Source organism: Cheilinus undulatus, linkage group 1, assembly GCF_018320785.1.
Source record: "Cheilinus undulatus linkage group 1, ASM1832078v1, whole genome shotgun sequence".
In the NCBI taxonomy this organism is placed as follows: Eukaryota; Metazoa; Chordata; class Actinopteri; order Labriformes; family Labridae; genus Cheilinus; species Cheilinus undulatus.
The window spans coordinates 1,504,579-1,524,506 of NC_054865.1; the positions used below are offsets into that span (position 1 = coordinate 1,504,579).

At 40.1% G+C, this 19,928-nt stretch overlaps 1 protein-coding gene across 1 annotated transcript; it reads right to left on the reverse strand.

Annotated features, from left to right (window-relative positions):
- Window positions 1-2,057: 2,057 nt before the first annotated feature.
- Window positions 2,058-11,860, reverse strand: LOC121511124 (homeodomain-interacting protein kinase 2-like). Its single transcript, XM_041789689.1, has 8 exons — window positions 11,654-11,860; window positions 10,773-10,964; window positions 9,753-9,931; window positions 8,027-8,150; window positions 7,521-7,640; window positions 5,440-5,588; window positions 4,208-4,915; window positions 2,058-2,196 (listed from the first exon to the last, which is right to left on the reverse strand). The coding sequence occupies exons 1-8, from the start codon at window positions 11,858-11,860 to the stop codon at window positions 2,058-2,060; spliced, it is 1,818 nt and encodes a 605-aa protein (XP_041645623.1).
- Between the last annotated feature and the right edge of the window lie 8,068 nt (window positions 11,861-19,928).

A 19,928-nucleotide genomic window follows, 5' to 3' on the forward strand; every position in this document is an offset into this window, starting at 1 on the left:
GCTTTTTTTTTTTTTTTTTTTTTTCCCCAACGCCGCCTTCACTAAAGGGTCACAAAGTCACTTTTTAAAGATGATACAAAAACTCATGAGATAGTAAGAGCATTTTGTTTTGTTTTATTCTATTTCATTTTACATGAAACGGTTAGGGACACAGATGAGGGAAAGATAATGCTCAGCACTTCAAGATTTAAGTCGAAATATTGAGAAATTGAAATTGGCATTTTTTTAGAGATAGTCTACATTCCTTGTTATTGTTTTAAATCCTCATACACTAACAGGAGGACATAACAGCGCTCTTCTCTCTCTTCCTCCTCTCCGTCTGATCACCTGTAGAGACGCACAGGTGACAGACTCCACCTCCATACGTGATGGGAGACCGAAGAGAGATCGATCACTGATTTATTGATCATGGATCTTTGCTGCAAATTATAAAATGTTAAAAAGGAGAAAAAGTCTTTATTCTCTAAGTTTGACTTTGTTCTCAGCATTTCTTCTTTCAATCTCGTCATTCCGGTTTAATCTCAAAGTGCCCAGTCTCTTTACCTTCACCCTTGTCTCCATAATGTTATTAGATCAGAATAGGGGGCATTTTAGAGTGGCCAATTCACCTGCAGCAGCATGTTTTTGGACTGTGGGAGGAAACCGGAGCGTCCCGGGGAAAACCCACGCAGTCACGGGGAGGACATGCAAACTCCACACAGACAGGAAATGTTCCCGCTGTGAGGCCGCGGTGCTAACCACCAGGCTGCCGTGCTGCCCTCTGAAACTCTGTGAGGATCTCTTTAGCAGTTATCTCCAGTGTTGGGTAAAATGCAGGTGTGTCTATTAAATACTGAGAATAAAACCCCGAGGTCCCGCCGCAGATTATTTAGGAGGTTGCTCCACTTTAAAGCTGATCATTTTCAGAGGCCTTAGCAGAAACACAAGCAAACTGTATCAAACAATCTGACTGGTTAAAAAGGGAAGCCACTTGGGCCATCTTCAGGCACACTCGCTTGATCCAGGATAAAGTCAAACAGCTCTGAGCATATCTAATAAAAGTCCATAGAAGTCAAAGAAAGGCAGACTGCTTTGGACCGGTCAGGGTTTTCATCAGGGCATGGTGGCAAACCCTAATGAAGACCCAGTGTAGGTCCAAACCGGTCTGCGGGTTTCTTTGATTCTTATTTGATATGCCCTGAGCTCATAAACGTCTCTCCTGATCTGATTAGTTGACTTAGGCCGGCCACACACTGGACGATTTTTTAATCTGAAATTATTTTTAAAACCGTGGGAGACCACAGACTTCAGAACAATTTCCAAAGATTTTTTTCATCTTCAATCCTCTGAACGCACACACTAGACCACTCAGCCAGACTGTCAGATCACTGAAGACCACACACCTGCCAACCTGCCTACGACCTCGAATGATTACCTGACTTCAGAAAAAACAAACATGGATGTCTGTCGATACCGTCATGCTGTCTCTCCACAACAGGCTGTCCTGGCGTGAGTTACAGGTGCAGCAACAATCAATATAAAATGGGGGAAAGACTCGGGATGAAATCCTGGCTGGGATTAAGGTACAGTTGTGTTTATGGTTGTGAGCGGTGAAGTACGTGTGATTCTTTTGGTGACGCTACCCGGTGTGCTCGCTCTCAATTGGTTGTTGTGGGTACTCCGTCAGTGGCACTGTGACCTAGAATCGTAAATATCAAGCATGTTTAATATTTACGATTCAGGGTCTGGAAGGCTACAACGTGACAAGACAGTAAATTAATCGTGTTGACACCACACACATGCAGACTACTCAGAGAAATAATCGTTTGCGACGAGGCTCCAGTCGATATACGCCCCGCAATCGTCGGGGGAGTCAAATCTTGGCTAAAATCGGGCTTAAATTCCTGTAGTGTGTGGCCGGCCTTAAGTGATCGTCAGTTTTCCCTCCACAGCACAGGAATTCTTTATTTGGAATTATGGGTATTTATGAATTATGTGTAATAGACTGAAGGATTTTCTCCCAACACTGGTGATGCTGCTGCAGAAACCCTCACAGAGCTTCAGCTCTTTCTGCCGTCCTAGAGAACGTCCACAGCCCGACAGAAGATCTTCTTCTTCATCCAGGAACAAAACCTCTGCCAGCGGCTCTTCTTCTTCTTCTTCTTCTCCTCGCCGTCTTCTGGTGGTAGGGGTGTCTTCTTGTCCTCAGTGTTCAAACTAAACACAAACACATTCAGAGTTTTATCTCGGTTACTTTTCTTCAAAGGAAAGAAGGAGCTCTCTGATCTAGGGCTGGGCAACATGGACCAAAAATCCATACCTCAGTGTTTTTAAGCTGAATGACAACAACATGATAAAAATCTGGATGGGATCTCTTGGACACATGGTTGCCACGGTAACAGAATTATAAACCCTGACATGATTCTGGTCAAATCAAGCCTAATGTTTTTAACCATCAAAAGTTCAGACAACTCCAACAGACAGTCTAACACAGTGATACTCAACCTGTAGCTCTTTTCTGTCTTAATGTGAAATATTATTCCCCAATAAAAAACCTTAAATAAGGGAAACTCTGACCTCAGAAATTATCCATTGCATGTCACTTTAATCCGTTTGTTTCCCACAGTTGTACATTCAGCCTTAAGTGTCAAACTTTTATCTTTTGTCTGTATATTTCCATTGCCCACATTTGCAATTATCTGCCAGTTTTATTCCATTTCTATTGCTTTCAGACCAGTTTTTGCCATTCTTCTTGACACTTTAATCCTGCTTTGTGATTTTTTTTTTGCATATTTAAGCTAACTTTGGTAATCAAATTCCACTTTTTTCCCCATTTAGCCACTCTTTGCTGATTTTTGTCTTTTTACAACCTTCTGCTGGTTTTTGCCCATTTTACCCACTTTTCACTCTTTCTTGCCATGTTTTTGACACTTTTCACCATTTTTGCCACTGTGATCCCTTTTATGACACGTCTCACCCATTTTTACCTTTTTTTTTTTTCTTTTTTTTTTTTACCATTCTTGCCACCTTTAACTAACTTTATTGCTACCCTAACCCCTGCTTGCCACTTTTCGCCACTTAGATTGTGGCTCTTGCAAATGTATTTTTCAACAACTTGGATCTTTAGTCTAGCAGGGTTGAGGAACACTAGCCTAACACATGGTCAACATTTTCTTACAAAGATTTTTTCCACCCTCTTAAATCACTGCTCTCTTTATCACAAGCTCTAAATTTATCAGAGCCACATCTATTGGAACATTCACTGTGAATTTGCAGTATATACGCTATTGAGAATCCATTTTACTCAACATTGAAACAAGTAATAAATTATGAATTCACAACCATTTAAATTTCTCTATAAATAAAATCCATGTAAGTCATGTATTCAGCTCAAAACATCAAGATATGAGTTTTGGTCCATAATGACTGAGACTGAAGTGCTTCTTCTATCATAGTAGCATTACACCTTTAGCTGACAGTATAAATCAGGAACTAGATTTACCAATGTTGTCTGAATTATCTCGTCTGAAAATACACTGATTTATCTGAAAAATGTGACGTATTTCCCAGCCCTACTCTGATCTTTAATAAGGGTGTGATGTGTAATAACAGAGATGTAAAAATGCTAAATTAGCCTTAGAAATGTGGTGATATCAAAGTAAAAGGCTGCATTAAAAGCTCAGACTATGGCCTTGTCCACACAGAGACGAAAACGTTATATTTCCGTTTTGTTTTGAAAAAGTTTTCCGTAAACACAGGATCGTTTCAGGAAATGTCCGCGTAAGCATGAAGCACTGAAAATGCTGTAGTATATATGCCAAGCCTGTAAGTGGCGCTGTAAAGCTACACAGAAATGCACCAAAAGAGGGAGGAAGATTCTCTCATTCTTCTGGTTGTTCTCCATGTTGGATTTAAGAACATCTGGTGAATGTTGTTTGTCATAGCATCAGATTTTGCTGTAAAAGCCATAATAAGCTAAATAGCTTCTGTAGCATGAACACAACCATGTAAACGCCATTGCTGTTTTGGTTCGACGTGTGCATGTGTGACGGATTTGTTCACTCTAGGGCTCGGTTTCAAACAGTAGCGTTTACCTCCCAAAACGCTGTTTCTGTGTGAAAGAAAAGCCGATACGACAAAAAAAATTTTGCGTATACTCCTGAATTCGTCTCTGTGTGGACGGGGTCTGAAGTGCAGAATGCATGTAGACAGAACGGTTTCTACTTACCTTCCCTCTCTCTCCTCTTCTTTTTGCTTTAGCCCCTCCCCTTCTGTAAGCCTCAGCCTATCTTCCTTCTTCAGTGGCGGCCTGTCTTTTTGCACCTTTGAGTCTTCATCCTCTAGTTCCTGCGTGTTTTCAGGTGTTGCAGGTTGAACAGCGATAACTTTTGTTCTAAGGACTGGATTAGGTTGCTGGAACTGTTTCTTGGGGCCGTCTCTGCTGGTGAAAGATCTTCGTTTGTGTTTGTTGGTTGGCCGTACTGGGACTTCCTTTCTCAGTGGCGGCCTGTCTTTTTGCAGCTCTGAGTCTTTGTCGTCTAGTTCCTGTGTGTTTTCAGGTGTTGCAGGTCGAACCGCGATAACTTTTGTTCTAATGATGGGACTAGGATGCTGGAACTGTTTCTTGCTGGTGGAAGATCTTTGTTTGTGTTTGTTTATTGGCTGTACTGAGACTTCCTTTCTCAGTGGCGGCCTGTCTTCGTCTCCACCTTCCAGTTGGCATGTGTTTTCAGCTCTTGCAGGTTGGACCATGATCACACCTGATGGCGGGACTGGAGGAGATTTTTTAGTGTCTTCCTGCTTCTTTTTCTTTCCGTGTATTTCTACACTTTGTGCTGCTAGAGGACGGACGTTGATTTCTGTTGACTGAGGGATTGTGGGAGCTTGACGGTGGTGACTGATGGACTGATGGATCTTAGTGCTGTATGTCTTATTCCTGTTGATTTCAAACATTCACAGTCAGTATGTAGTTTGGCTTTTCTAAGAGTGTGTTTAAATCAGAAGTTTTAACTCTGTAGTCATGTTACTTTGACCACATGATCATTTATGACCCCTCCCTCTCATCTCTGATGGACCTGGCTCAGAAAACCTCTGCTAAGGGTTATAGTACTACCCCACTGACCACCCAGGACAGGTTTTTTGCAATTGTTATTGATTTTTATAAATGTCAGAAACAGTTAAAAAAAACGTTTGCATTTTGATGGTACTTCTCTATGCAGAAATCCCCCAAATTCAGAATCCGGACCCTGCTGTTATTAAGTTTGACATCCCTGGTTTAAGATGTGCTCCTAAAACTCCCTTTAAGTACACTGTATCATCAAATACTGTAGAATCCAGCATATAAGGAGCACGTTCAATACCATTTTCACCTAAGAAGTTTATAAACTGAGGCAACTGATATTCCGGATGTTACAGTACTGTGTGAGCAAGGCGGTGTAAGACAAACAGATGGACACTTACAGGATGCACTGGGAGGTCTGGGTGATGAAGGGATGCTGGAGGACCTCCTGAGGAGTGATCCTCTGGCTCTCACACATCGTCAGCATGGCCGTCAAGAGTTGGATGCACTGCTGGTACTCTTCTGGATCATCGTTGCTCCCTGCCCTGAACTATAAATGAGACAGGAGGGTTAATAAAGCAATACTGTTAATAATATTAAGATTATCATCCTGAGACCCTGCATCCACATAGGAGGACGTTACATGGTAATCATTTCTACTAAGAGGATTCCTAAGATGACTGTGGAGAATGTCCATTCAAGTTTCAGTAGTTCACTTTTAAAAATGGGAGACTTTTCAGTATATATTTGTACGTTTGGGGGGAATTTGCTTTGAGAGTTTGGGGGTTTTTTGAAAAATTTAACTTTAGACTATTTGAAGAAATGTTGGGGTATTTATTTAAAAACTATATTGAAGAACAGTTTACAGAGATTGTAGGTAGTTTCTTAATTCCTGTTAAAAGACAAGGCTGAGCTTTTAAAGCAGTCAGATCCTACTGATCCCCAGTTAGGAAAGAAACTAAAATCATTCACGAGTTATTTCATGTAAAGGTAATAAAAACACAGATGAGGTGAATTTGCACAGCTTCAACAGCCCATTAGCATCGTTTGCTTATTTGAGAGAGTTTAAAAATCAAAATTTAAGTGAATTCTCAAGTGACGTAGTTCACTTTCGTCACTGGAGGATCCCCGAAGGACCAGACTGGAGGGGAAGGAGGTTCATTCGAACTTGGAAAAAGGAGGAGAGACTTGTGGAGTCTGTCTGTGGCCTGAGCTATACGACACAACGTGCCTGTTCTACCGGCAGAGGAATAAAACGCAGCTCACTTAGAGCAGGGGTTCTCAACCTTTTTAGCCTGCCGCCCCCAAAATAAAGGTGCCAGAGACCAGGGGCCCCAACTGTGCCTGACAGTGGCTGAACACAGCCATGCACATTCAAGAATAGTCATGTGGACACAAGGCCGCCCATTAGGGGGGAAAAATGGCCCAGCCAAACTGGGGGCCAGTAAAATCACGGTCCATTGTAAAGTTAAGCTGTGGTATTTTAGATTTAACCTGAATCATAACCACTCTTATCAAGGAAAGAAATAAATTTAATTCATTTTTGCAGAAGGTAGCCCTCTTAAAAATGTTAATCCTTTTGTTTAAAACAGAATTAAAATACTTATAGCTAAAATGGGTTAAAAATGCTGGGAAAGGTGGTGCCATTGGAGTTTAAAAGTAGCAGAAATGAGTTAGAAGTGCCAAAAATTGGATGAAAGTGGCAAAAAATAACTAAAAATGGCAAAAATTGGTTAAAGTGGCAAAAACTGGCATATTAAGTGGTAAAAGGGGATTAAAAAAGCGGCTGAAATGGCATTTAAGTGGCAAAAATGAGCATATTAAATTGTCAAATGTGGCACAAAAAGTGGTAAAGAGGGGTTAATAATGTGTCAGCAGAGCCAAAACTAGGCAGAGAGTGGCAAGATTTGGTTTAGAAGTGGCAAAAACAGGCAGAAGAAAGTGGTGGAAAGAGTTTAAAACAGACAAAAATGGGTTTGAAGTGGCAAAAATGTGTTGAAGTTAGCAAAATTGGTGGTAAAAAAGTGATGACAACGGGTTGATATCTGGCAAAATTGGTGTAATTAGCTGCCATGTTTGTTGACCGTTGACTGACTGTTGGAGAAGGAGGCCCCTCCTCTCGCTCCCGTACACATGTGAAAAAAGTAAACCCCCTATGATAGTGTGTTTAGATACGCATGAATTTGTAGTGGTGTGAACACAACATGAAACTGAGTGGAAGCGGCTTCACACGTACCTTTTTACAATATTCCAGATATGAAGGCAGAGGATCTCGATGGAAAGGGGCTTTCTTCTCGATTGTAGACTCCTTAGGTTGTTGAAAGAAGCAGATTTAGTGTGTTAATATGAATCTTAGCTGCTAGTTTCCACATTTCCTAAAATCTTTTTAATGTTATTTTAAGGTTGGAGTAGGAAGCTTGCTCAGTCATCAAATACGTTATTTTTAATTGTAAAAACTTAGAGTATAGAGTAGAATAAATACCTTTTTCTCCTTGATCTTCCAGCGTCCGGACGACGTCTTGGTGAAAAACTTGCCTGTGTATCGTCCTTTGTCCAGAAGCTCGTCCGGCGGCTGACCCAGCATGTCAACGAGCAAGTTCATCTGCAGATAAGACCCATGAACACGTCAGCAACAACATTTCTCTTCTGTTTACATGCTAATGCTAACAGCAACAACTATTACCAACATACGGTACACAGGAAGTTGAATCCCTCTGTCATCTGAGAGAAAACCTTCAAAATAAGCATTTAAACGTCTTTCTTTTATATTAATAATTTAATGACAGATCTCACCAACATCTGAGAACATTACTGAACAAATAACCTGGTGAACCTCTGGATGGTTCCCCGTTTCCAGTAAACTAGCCGTTATGTTTGCATCCTTCATTTATGTCTGAAGTGTTCGTAATGTTGAACAGAATTAAAGGTTCAAAGCTAACCCTTCCTTAGCAGCTGTGCTACATCTGTTAGCATGAATAAATGACTTACTGTTTCAGTTTCATCCGGTGTTTCAATCAGCAGCCGGCGGAAGAGCATAGTGAACAGGACGCAGCCCAGAGCCCACATGTCGATGGCCTCCGTGAAGGGAAGTCCTAAAAACACCTCTGGAGCCCTGATTGGTGCAGAAAAGCATCAGAGTCAGCGACACCGTCAGGACATAAGTTCATCAAAAGTCATCTTGCTAATGTTTGCAATCCACTCATTTTTGGTTGACAACAAAGTTGCACAATTAAAAACATTCTGAGATGTGAGTAAAGGCCTTTGCACACTGAGTCTGTTTTTTCATCTGAATCTTTCACACATAAAATACAAATCAATCTCAATGTTAATGGAAACACCTGAATTTCAAAAAACCTCTCAAATATCGCTAATAATTTGCTCTGGTGAGAAGGTTTTTCAGACGCCTCGATATAGAAATATATCACAAAAGTGCAATGGAAACACTTTTCCGCATTTACAGGTCTCAGGAGGTGACGTACAGTGTCACATGACCAGTCACTCTGAGACAACATGGCGCGGTACGTGTGGACAGAAGAGGAGAAGAGACTTTTCATACATCATACTCGTACCCTTATTCATAGCTTTCACCAAACATTTGAACTTTGCCTCTCAACTATCATCTATTGTCTTCGTCTTTTGTTCAAAATTGTCAAGACAACCGCTGTAGATGTGATTGTAACCGTACCAACACACAACAGGTTTTCAGCGTCCAGCTTCCTCGCAGCAGAAAATCGCGAAATGAGATTTTACGAGAATTACGGGGCTCGTGCCCAAAACGCTCGTCAATGGAAACACATTCAAAGCGACATTGTACTTTGTTGAAATTTTAGAAATATCGCTTTGTTTTTTTGATAAAACTGTAATGGAAACCCAGCTACTGCCACAGGCTCAGCCTCATTATTTTCATCACAGTACCAAACAATTTGGCACGTTCTACGAATATTCACAGCGAATACGAATAAAATACAACGGACTCTCTGTGCAAGGTTTGAGTGTGTGACGTTTGTTTTTTAAACGGATCAGAAAATAACTCAGTGCAAAAACCTTGAGTCGTAAAGTCATAACAAGATTTTAAAAAGAGTTATAATGATATAAAAATTCATGATCATAACATCTGAAGTCATAGCGCAGAATAAAAGTCTAATTCATAAGATTTAAGGTTGTAACAAGGATAAAAAAAAGTCTAAATTATGGTTAAAAAAAAAAGGTCCCCAAGATATAAAGTAATACTGAATAAATATGATTTGAAAAAAAAAAAAAAATCAAAATTAAGAATAAAAGCCCAATGAGATTTAAGGTTATAACTATGAGATAAAGTCTGAATAAAGATAAATTGTGATAATTATGATATAAAAAGCCCAATAAATGGAATTTGAGGTCATAAACATGAGGACAAATCAACTATATGAGAAGAAAGTCCAAACTTTGAGATAGTTATGAGTAAAATTTCAATATTATAAAAAAATTTAATATATTCCCCTTTTTTTAATCATATTTATGAAGTACAATCTCTTATTTCTGACTTTTTGTCTTATAATGTTGATGTAAGACTTTTAAAGAGTTAAAATAATTTTTTTAATTATTACATTTTTCTTTTTAAAAAGGTCTTTCATCCTAAAATTTAGAGGAAATGTCGGCCTCTGCCTCCTGTATTTAGATGAAACAAACATGGATTTCCCTCCTAAAGTGTGCCGGCTGATTATCAGAATCTTACCTGTAACAAACTGCCTGCGCCATCATCCCCGGCCGAACTGAAGAGCTTCTCATGGCCAGTCCAAAGTCAATCAGTTTGGCCCTCAAGGGTTGCGTCTGGTCCACGAACATGATGTTATCCAGTTTAATATCAGTGTGGATCACCTTGCTGCTCCTCAATGCTTTCAAAGCTACGGCCATCTAAAAGCACAACACACTCAGAGTTAGTCCCCTCTGTCTACACCAGGGGTGTCCAAACTATGGCCCAGGGCACTAATGTGGCCTGTGGTCCATATTTTAATAGTCTGTAGAAAATTATAGAAATAAAATGAAATATGGCCGACAGTAGACCGTGATCTGGACCGTTTCAACACTTCGTAGTGCTTGAGACTTTTGGGGAATTTTTTAGCAATATTCCAGCCTCTAAGCCAATTTTTCCCCCAAAGTCCTAACATCTTTCGCATTTTTTTACAACTTCCTTTTTTAAACACCTTTATCAGATCATGATTCTTTTTACCAACTAATTTTCCAAAATGAAAACTTTCCTTACCACTTGTTTTGCAATTTTTGGACATTTTCTGACTAAATGTAACTTCCTTCCAATATAAAAGCCTTCTTGGGTGTTTTTCCATGTTTTTTCAGACATTTTTCGCAAAATTTTTTTCAACTGTGTGAATTTATGACACTTGCCTAACCCCCCAAAACTAGCCAAGTTTTCATGAATCCAAGTTTTCCTCAACCTTTTTTTTTAAACATTACAAACTTTCCACCAAAAACTTTTTTTCCTTTTCCCCCTTCGTGACGACTCTGTGATTTAATGCCCCAAAATTATAAAATCTTCTGCAACGTTTTTTTGGTTCTTTTCAGCGAGGCTTGGTGCGGCTGTTATTTTTCATCAGGTAAATTTCATTCTAAGTGCATCTTTAACTAACAGTATATCAGGCTGGGTCCTCTAACTAAAGGTGAGCTATATGAAAGTGGCCCAGTCGGCCCTCGCTGAAAATGTCTGGACACCCCCTGATCTACATGTTGGTGTACATACCTGTGAGATGACGGCTCTGATGTCGCTCAGGGGCATACGTTTACAACGGTCCTTTATGATGTGTTCCTGCAGGCTGAGATCCAGGTTTTCAAAGACCAGCGCTGTGCCATGACTCGTCTGGTAACTTCCATGGCACGCAATGATGTTATGCTGGTCCAGTCCTTCCGCCATTAACTTTTCAAGAATGGCCAGCTGGAGACAAACGACAAGTTGTTAAATGAGACTAAGCCATAAGGAGCAGGGCTTGATGTTAACTTTTTTTGCTACTTGTTTTGAAAAGTTACTAGCCACTAAGAATTTTTACTAGCCACAGTTTTGTTGTTGGGAAACTATGTGTATGTGCCAAATTGGGTATGTCTGGAATGAGATGAAACACATGCTCCGTTTCCCTCTTTCATGCATATTAAGTTAATACTAATATTGAAACACTGTCTGTTCATTAACTTCATTCAAAAAATCAGACATGCAGCTGGTCAGAGTGACTAGTTTGAGTCAATCTGGTATCTGCCACATCTGAAATCCACCCATGTTTGGCTAGTTGGGGGGTGTAAATGTCAAGCTCTGATAAGGAGGCATATTTCATCTGTATCTGAGAGTTTCAGAAAATTACAAGCCAGGCAAAATTACACTGCTGTGCTAAAGGTTTCAATGAAAGGCTAACAAACAAGAAGACTAAATGATTGTTCATTCATCATACTAAAGAAATGTCTGGTGTTAAACTAAAACAAAACCAATGATTTTGTCTAATATTTGAGGGCAGTTATTCACTAACATATCTGGACCTGTTATCATGAATTCTGCCTAAATCTGTTCACTCTAGCTCTATCTTAACTCTCTTTTTGGATGTTAAACTTTAGCATGGATGATTGAATGATTCTTACCTCTGGTTTGGAGTAAAATGGCCTTGTTGGGATCTTTATGGCCACTTTACTTTTAGTGTCTTTGCAAAAACACCTCAGCACTTTCCCGTAGCTGCCTTCACCAACTACTTCCAGGAACTCGTAGTCGTCAGGGAGCTGGTGGGGGCTTTTGCCGTCTCCTGGTCCCTGAACTAATCTTTTCAGGTTAAATTTCCTGTTGGCGGCCATCTGAAAAGACAATAGGAGTAAATATCCACCTCTCTGTGAGCTCTGGCTGAATTAAGATGATAAAACTGTAATTTTCTTCAATCTTTTCTTAAAATAATAAATGCAGAGTCCTCTTAAGTTGGAAGCTGGTGCATTACTAAAACTAGACTAAAATGTTTTAAGTTTTCATCGACTAAACTAGACTAAAACTAAAATGAGTAGAAATGACTAAAATGGGACTACAACTAAAATTCATTTCTTTTAAAGACTAAAATTAAAAATAAAAATAACTGCTAAAATTAACAGTTTTAAAGTTTCAGGTAAAAAAGCTTTCTAAGCAAAGACCAGTTTCATTTTGCTCCCGCTGTGTTTCTATGAACTCATTCAATACGCTTCCCCATAAAAATAAACCACCTTGTAAAATCTTGTTCTAATTTTTTCCTAGTTCTCGTGTAATCCTGATTTCAGTTGTGGCCCAGGATCAGAAAAATAATCTGGTTTAATATTTCAACAACATGATTGCGTTTGATTACTGTTTTTTCCTTTAAATCAGCCTGTTTTTAAGGTTTAATCTGACAGCTGTGATTTTGTTAGATTATTTTTATCTGTGTTTGAACATTTACTCACCTGAAAAATCGTCGACTTTGATCCGTTTCTTCAGTAAACTCGCTGAGAAAACTCGACCGGTGTGTCTCATTAGACTACCTGCAGTGAAATAAGCTGACTGTGTGGTTCCAACTTCCGGAACTCCCCTTATTACAAGGGTTTGTGATGTAAGATCAAAGCCAAAATTCTACGTCACCATGGCAACACAATGTGGGGGTACAGTGCTATCAAACATGGAGTCTAACAGTTATGACCATAGATATCTATAGAACACTGTAGCAGCCCGCTATGCGATGTGCCTACGTGGCGGCCATCTTGGCGGGGGCGACGTTCTCATTAAAGGCAATGCATGTACATTGAAAATAAATCAAATTGCTCATTTCTCAACTGATTTTCATCTGGTTTGCTTTATTGTCAACGTCAAAACATGTGCTATTAATACAGAACACGTGACTTTAAAAGAAAAAACGGAAAAGGGCTTTCTACCAGTGTAGCCTACAATTTTAATTATTTTACTCTTTAAGTCCAGAGGTCTGGGAATCGTTTATGTTCAGCCATTAAATATTTATAAATGTATACACATAGACATAAAGTTGTACGTATAAAAATAGAAAGATAAAGATATACATATATAGAAAATATGTTTTTAGATCAAAAGATTTAATTGTAAAGGTAATCAAATAATCATTAATATTAATTTATTTGTCTCTCTCCCTCCTTATCTCTCTCTCTCACTCTCTATATATATGTTTATAGACTTAAATAACGTATATAACTATAGATATAACTATAACGTATATAACTACTACTAGTACTAGTAGTGGTAGTACAGCAACTACTACTGCTGATACTGGCACTGCTACTACAACTGGTAATACTATTACAAATGCTGGTACTACTTCTACGACTCCAAAGGCTATTTATACTACTACTGCTGCTTGTACAACTATACTACAGCTACTATTAATCGTCTGGTATTTAGCTGTCAAGCTGCTAGCTCGCGTTAGTGTTTTGCTAGTAGCCAGGTATTTACTGAGGCTCTAAACAAGATTTAATAATGAAAAAAGAGCCAAAAACTAATTTTACCTATGAAAGGTTATTTCCAGTTTCTTTGTTTCAACCGTACGGTGTAGTGTGAAACTGTATGCAGCACAATGTGCAGGCATCCTTGTTGTTTTAGTTTTCGTGCCATCTACAACCATGGAATGCCCCGACACTTTTGCCCCCACTAGCTTAGCCTCGCCGTAGGCACGCAGCTCAAAGGGGCGTGTCCTATCTACTCTTCTGTATATATCTATGGTTATGACCAAGTGGCAACCTCCGGTCCTGAAAAATGAAGCCAATGCGGAAGTGCAAAAAATTGCAATACCACAACTGTCCACATGAGACTGGCTACAGGAACACCAGAAGTCCCATCTGCACATGTTACTCAGCCAGTTTTTACACACGAAATAAACTGGTTTACAGTCTGGTTCAAAACCCCAAACGTGTCTCATTAGCTAGTGTCTTATTGTGCTCTCACTGTATGGGGGGTGAATTTTTTGTACCACAATCGTTTGGATTATATTTAGGATAAACCGCACTTCACGCTGATTGGCACGTCTCATTTGATTGACAGATAGCTTGACAGGCTGAAGCTCCGTTTCTGTCAACCAGTCTAGCCAGGTAAAGTTTATGTTTAGTCTAGCTAGACTAAACATAAACTTTACCTGGCTGTCACATGTTGGTAAATTAACCCTAAAGATATCTATTTTTGGAGATCAGTGCCATCCGTGATCAATGAAGTGCGTGCAGTCTCCTCTGTAGTAGCAAACACAGTTGTCCAAGTGGTGGTTAGAAATCTGCAGCCTCACGTCGCCCATCCTCCTGGCGAGGGAGTGGGTATCCGAGAGAAAGATGCTCAGTACGACAGGTTTGTGTGGGGCTGCTCTTAGCCTAGCCTGCAGCCTTCTGCCTCCTCGCACAATGCCGTCGCTGCCTCCTCCCCACCTGGCTAAAATCAATAATAATTTTACTGAGAACTGTGTCTTAATACACGACTGACTCAGGCTAAATAGCAAAGACTTTGTGTGTATTTTCACTGTAGTGATATATCCTTTAGTTATTTTAAGATACTTCTGAGGATTGTTAAGAGATACTGTTGAGGCAATAGTTGCGATAGTGTTGGGGGGCCTCATGTCAGAGTCTGCTTAGGGCCTCACTTTGGCCAGGGGTGGTCCTGGATCAAACTGTCCTTCAGCTAATATATCTCAGAATCACTGTGTCATGATACCATCACTATCATGGACAAAACTGTAGTGGGGAATACGCTAGAGTCCTGTTTGTTACGATTATTCTTGCTTAACTAAGTGCTGCAAAGTGTCCTCCTTTCCAAAGTTAATAAGGAAAGAACGTGCTGATGAGCAGCATCAGAGCCTGCTACCAGGTTTTTCAGCAATGCCAGGAATAAACTTTAACAGTCTTCACATCAGTAGATTCAGCGGCTACAGATGGCAGTGTCTGCATGCAGCTGAGAGCTCATCTGCGTGAGTGTATGCGCAGGCGCAGACAGGCAGGGAGAGAGGCTGCCCTGGTCACGAGTCCTGCATGGTGCTTTCTTTTGGATGTATAAAATGTTAAAAATCAAAAAACTACAGAAAGTTTGGCTTTCTTCGGCAAGTTGACAACGCCATGGTGGATGGTTGATGTCAGTGCGATCAATTTGTGTTACTTTCTAATGTGATTAGTTTATAGATATTTTTGGGTGATTCATTAATCAAAATTAATGTGTTATTTTGGCAGCACAGAAATGTATACAGACATATTAAATGTTGGAATTGCAGCATGGATGAGAGAATTTTAAAAAGACATAAAATGTATTTTAAAAATCTTCACACATAAATCAACACCATGTCTCCATTCATACAAAGTTATATTTACAGTCAAGTTTATTTCTGGAAGTACTGCAGACGATTTAAACTGAAGCAGACTACACAAAATTAAAACATATCATCCATTAAAAAACTAATAAATAATACCTCTAATAATAAACCAACCAACCCAACCTGAAACCTCTGATTTTGTGCATTTGAATATTTGAATTTTTAAATTTTAATGTGTAAATTTGTCTTTTTCATTCTGAATTGAATTGAAAAAAAAAAAGAAATAAACATGAAGCATTAGGTTATATGTACATTACATGAGAACACCAAAATACAAACATTCACAGAAACATGACCACATCCTTTTAAACATGCACATAATAATAATAATAATAAGTTTATTTATATAGCACCTTTCAAGAACAGCGAGGTCACAAAGTGCTTTACAAAAAGGTAAAAGAAACACAAGCAATTAATGCAAAGGTACAATAAGAGAATACACAGTACACAAAACAGATTAAGTAAAGGCCAGACCAAACAAGTAGGTCTTAAGTTGCTTTTTTAAAAGGATCAACTGTTTCTGCTGATCTTAAACTCAATGGAAGTGAGTTCCAAAGAGTTGGAGCAATGACCTTAAATGACAGTCACCTTTAGTTTTTAGTCTGGAGTGTGGAACAACCAGCAGACCACAAGAATCTTAAAATGTATTCTGAAGTGTATGGGAAGCCAGTGGAGAGAATACAGAATTGGTGTGATGTGTGACCTCTCTGAAGACTTGGTGAGTAGTCTGGCTGCAGCATTTTTTACTAAATGTAGACGATTTATAGATGTTTTACTAAGACAGGTGAAAAGTGAGTTGCAGTAGTCTAAACGGGAGGAAATGAAAGTGTGAATAACCCTCCCCAATCTGAGCTGTAGAAACAATGTGTCTGAGTTGTGCGATATTTCTTAGTTGGAAAAAACAAGAACGGACCAGATTATTGACATGTTGATCTAGAGATAAAGAGTGGCTAAATGAAACACCAAGATTATGAAGAACAGGTTTTACATAAGTAGACAGGGTACCAAGTTCCTCCAAAATCCCTGGCACTAAACCATCTGGGGCCGAGACAAGGACCTCTGTTTTGTCAGCATTTAGCTGTAGATAATTGTCTGACATCCAGTCTTTAATGGCACTCAAACAACTGAGTAAAACTGACACTTTAGTGTAATTTTGAGGTGTAAAAGATATATGAAGCTGAATGTCATCTGCATAACAATGATAGGATATGGAGAGAACTTGTCCAGGATTGTTTGGTGAGGTGGGCAGGGAACAGCAGAAGAAAAAGATGGAGTGATTTGTGCTTGGATGTCGTTGATCTTGCTAACAAAAAAGGATAGAAATCTTTCACACTCATCATCAGAGGAAATTGGGGGGGTGGGTGATGGAGAAGAGACAACATTATTAATAGTTTCAAACAGGACTCTAGGATTATGTCTGTTCTGTGCTACAAGATTTGCAAAATACATAAACACATAAACATACAAATATAACAATAAAACAGACCAATAACATCAGGTAAAATATTCTGGATGTTTCTGTCTTCACTGATTAAAGCTTTATTAACCAAGAAGTGCCACACAAAGAGATAAGACTTTAATATTTTTAGAACATTTTTTTTAATCTCTTATTAAATAAATAATGAGTACCAAACTATTTTTTATGTGTTACCTGCCGTTTACAGAGATAGACATGATATTAAAGCTTGAATACAGAGCATCATTCAGAAGTCCTTATTATAACTAGTAGAGTATTTAGACTGGGGTGTCAAACTCAAGGCCCGGGGGCCAAATCCGGCCCGTGGTACAGTTACAAGATCATATTAGAACTGGTCCTAAAACATGAGCTCTGCAGATTTCCTCCAGATTAAAAATGTGAACTTAAACTTGATATCATGTATCCCTAAGTCATAAAAATGTGAAAAAAATAAAGAGTAAAAATAACTGGATAAAAGGAGGTCGGAAAAGAAATTAATTTGTGTTTTCATTTCACATTTTAAAATTTTCATTGCATAATTATGACTTCAGTCTATTATTTGGACTTTTATTTTATACTTTGACCATGTTCATATATATTTTGACCTTTTTACTGTATTATTTTTACTTTTTATCTCATATTTTGACTTTTTAAGTGCACTATTCTAAATTTTAAGTCATATTAAGTCTTATTTAGTGTTTTAACCTTTTCCACTAATAACTCTGACATTTTATCTCATAGTTTGACCTTTTCTATTTATTAGTTGGACCTTTATCTCTCATTTCTACCTTTTAGGTTCACAGTTTTAAATCTTGAGTCTTATTTTTGCCTTAAAAACATGATTGTGACTTTCTTTTTTAATATATTTGCCTTTTAAAAGCATTATTTTAATGTCTTATTTAGAGTTTTAACCTTTTGGACTAATAAGTTTGACTTTTTATGTCAGATTTTGAGTTTTTTCTACTTTGCATTTTGACTTTATAAATCTCAGAATCATTTACCATCACTGTTAATTTTTTCCCCATAATTCATTACTGGTGAAAAATGAGGCTGACCGTTAAATGTGGAGCCTGTTAGGCCCCTTAGGTTAGACATTCGGTCAGAAACCTGCTGTGATTGAGTTTGACACCCCTGATGTAGGCTGTTAGGGACGATTACAGGAGCACTGAAACCACAAACAATCACACAGGAAGTCTAAGAGAGAGCACCTTCTGGTCCAGCCCCAAATTATGCAACCAGGCGGGTGTACTATATGAGAATATTTACTGTAACTGACATTATGAAAGAAAGAGGAGTTACATAATCTCTCTGGAGTCACATGTTCAGTGTAAAGGCTCGCAGTGAGACAGCAGGAGAGAAAAGTCCACATGTGAGCAGCTCCAGAATCATAACATCAGAATAACAAGACACAGTTATGACATGGCAGTCAAACTATATTAACAGTATCAACTATTGATCACTCCTCATCAAAACTTTAAAACCAGTTGAGAAATTGCTAGAATTTACATTTTGCACGGTTTGATCTTAAGAAGGTTGTAAGTAGAGCCTCAAATGCAAAAAGAAGAAATGGGAGTGAGAAAAAAATCTGAGTAATTTATTGAAAACAACAATTAAGCTGAAATCAGCTGTTCATCAGGACACGCCCTCGTCTGTGGTAATGACTGAGGGCCCTCGCCTCTGTGGTCATGACTGAGGGCCCTGGTCTGTGGTAATGACTGAGGGCCCTCGTCTGTGTAGTAATGACTGAGGGCCCTCGTCTCTGTGGTCATGACTGAGGGCCCTGGTCTGTGGTAATGACTGAGGGCCCTCGTCTGTGTAGTAATGACTGAGGGCCCTCGTCTCTGTGGTCATGACTGAGGGCCCTGGTCTGTGTAGTAATGACTGAGGGCCCTCGTCCATGTAGTAATGACTGAGGGCCCTCGTCTCTGTGGTCATGACTGAGGGCCCTGGTCTGTGTAGTAATGACTGAGGGCCCTCGTCCATGTAGTAATGACTGAGGGCCCTCGTCTGTGTAGTAATGACTGAGGGCCCTCGTCTGTGTGGTCATGACTGAGGGCCCTCGTCTCTGTGGTCATGACTGAGGGCCCTCGTCTGTGTTAATGACTGAGGGCCCTCGTCTGTGTGGTCATGACTGAGGGCCCTCGTCTGTGTTAATGACTGAGGGCCCTCGTCTGTGTGTTCATGACTGAGGGCTCTTACTGTGTGGTCATGACTGAGGGCCCTCGTCTCTGTGGTCATGACTGAGGGCCCTCGTCTGTGTGGTCATGACTGAGGGCCCTCGTCTCTGTGGTCATGACTGAGGGCCCTCGTCTGTGTTAATGACTGAGGGCCCTCGTCTGTGTGGTCATGACTGAGGGCCCTCGTCTGTGTTAATGACTGAGGGCCCTCGTCTGTGTGTTCATGACTGAGGGCTCTTACTGTGTGGTCATGACTGAGGGCCCTCGTCTGTGTTAATGACTGAGGGCCCTCGTCTGTGTGGTAATGACTGAGGGCCCTCGTCTCTGTGGTCATGACTGAGGGCCCTCGTCTGTGTGGTCATGACTGAGGGCCCTCGTCTCTGTGGTAATGACTGAGGGCCCTCGTCTGTGTGGTCATGACTGAGGGCCCTGGTCTGTGTGGTAAGGACTGAGGGCCCTCGTCTGTGTGGTCATGACTGAGGGCCCTGGTCTGTGTGGTAAGGACTGAGGGCCCTCGTCTGTGTGGTCATGACTGAGGGCCCTGGTCTCTGTGGTAATGACTGAGGGCCATTTTCTGTGTGGTCATGACTGAGGGCCCTCATCTCTGTGGTAATGAGTGAGGGCCCTTGTCTGTGTGGTCATGACTGAGGGCCCTCGTCTGTGTGGTAATGACTGAGGGCCCTTGTCTGTGTGGTCATGACTGAGGGCCCTCTTCTCCGTGGTAATGACTGAGGGCCCTCGTCTGTGTGGTAATGAGTGAGGGCCCTCGTCTGTGTGGTCATGACTGAGGGCCCTCGTCTGTGTGGTAATGACTGAGGGCCCTTGTCTGTGAGGTCATGACTGAGGGCCCTGGTCTGTGTGGTAAGGACTGAGGGCCCTCGTCTGTGTTGTCATGACTGAGGGCCCTGGTCTCTGTGGTAATGACTGAG

Excerpts from the sequence above, each read along its gene's own strand:
- LOC121511124 (XM_041789689.1), bottom strand. The coding sequence starts at position 11,860 with ATGGCCGCCAACAGGAAATTTAACCTGAAAAGATTAGTTCAGGGACCA. Across the intron at positions 9,932-10,772 it reads TCAGAGCCGTCATCTCACAG|ATGGCCGTAGCTTTGAAAGC; the intron begins GTATGTACACCA and ends TTGTGCTTTTAG. Across the intron at positions 5,589-7,520 it reads GGAAGATCAAGGAGAAAAAG|TTCAGGGCAGGGAGCAACGA; the intron begins GTATTTATTCTA and ends TCTCATTTATAG.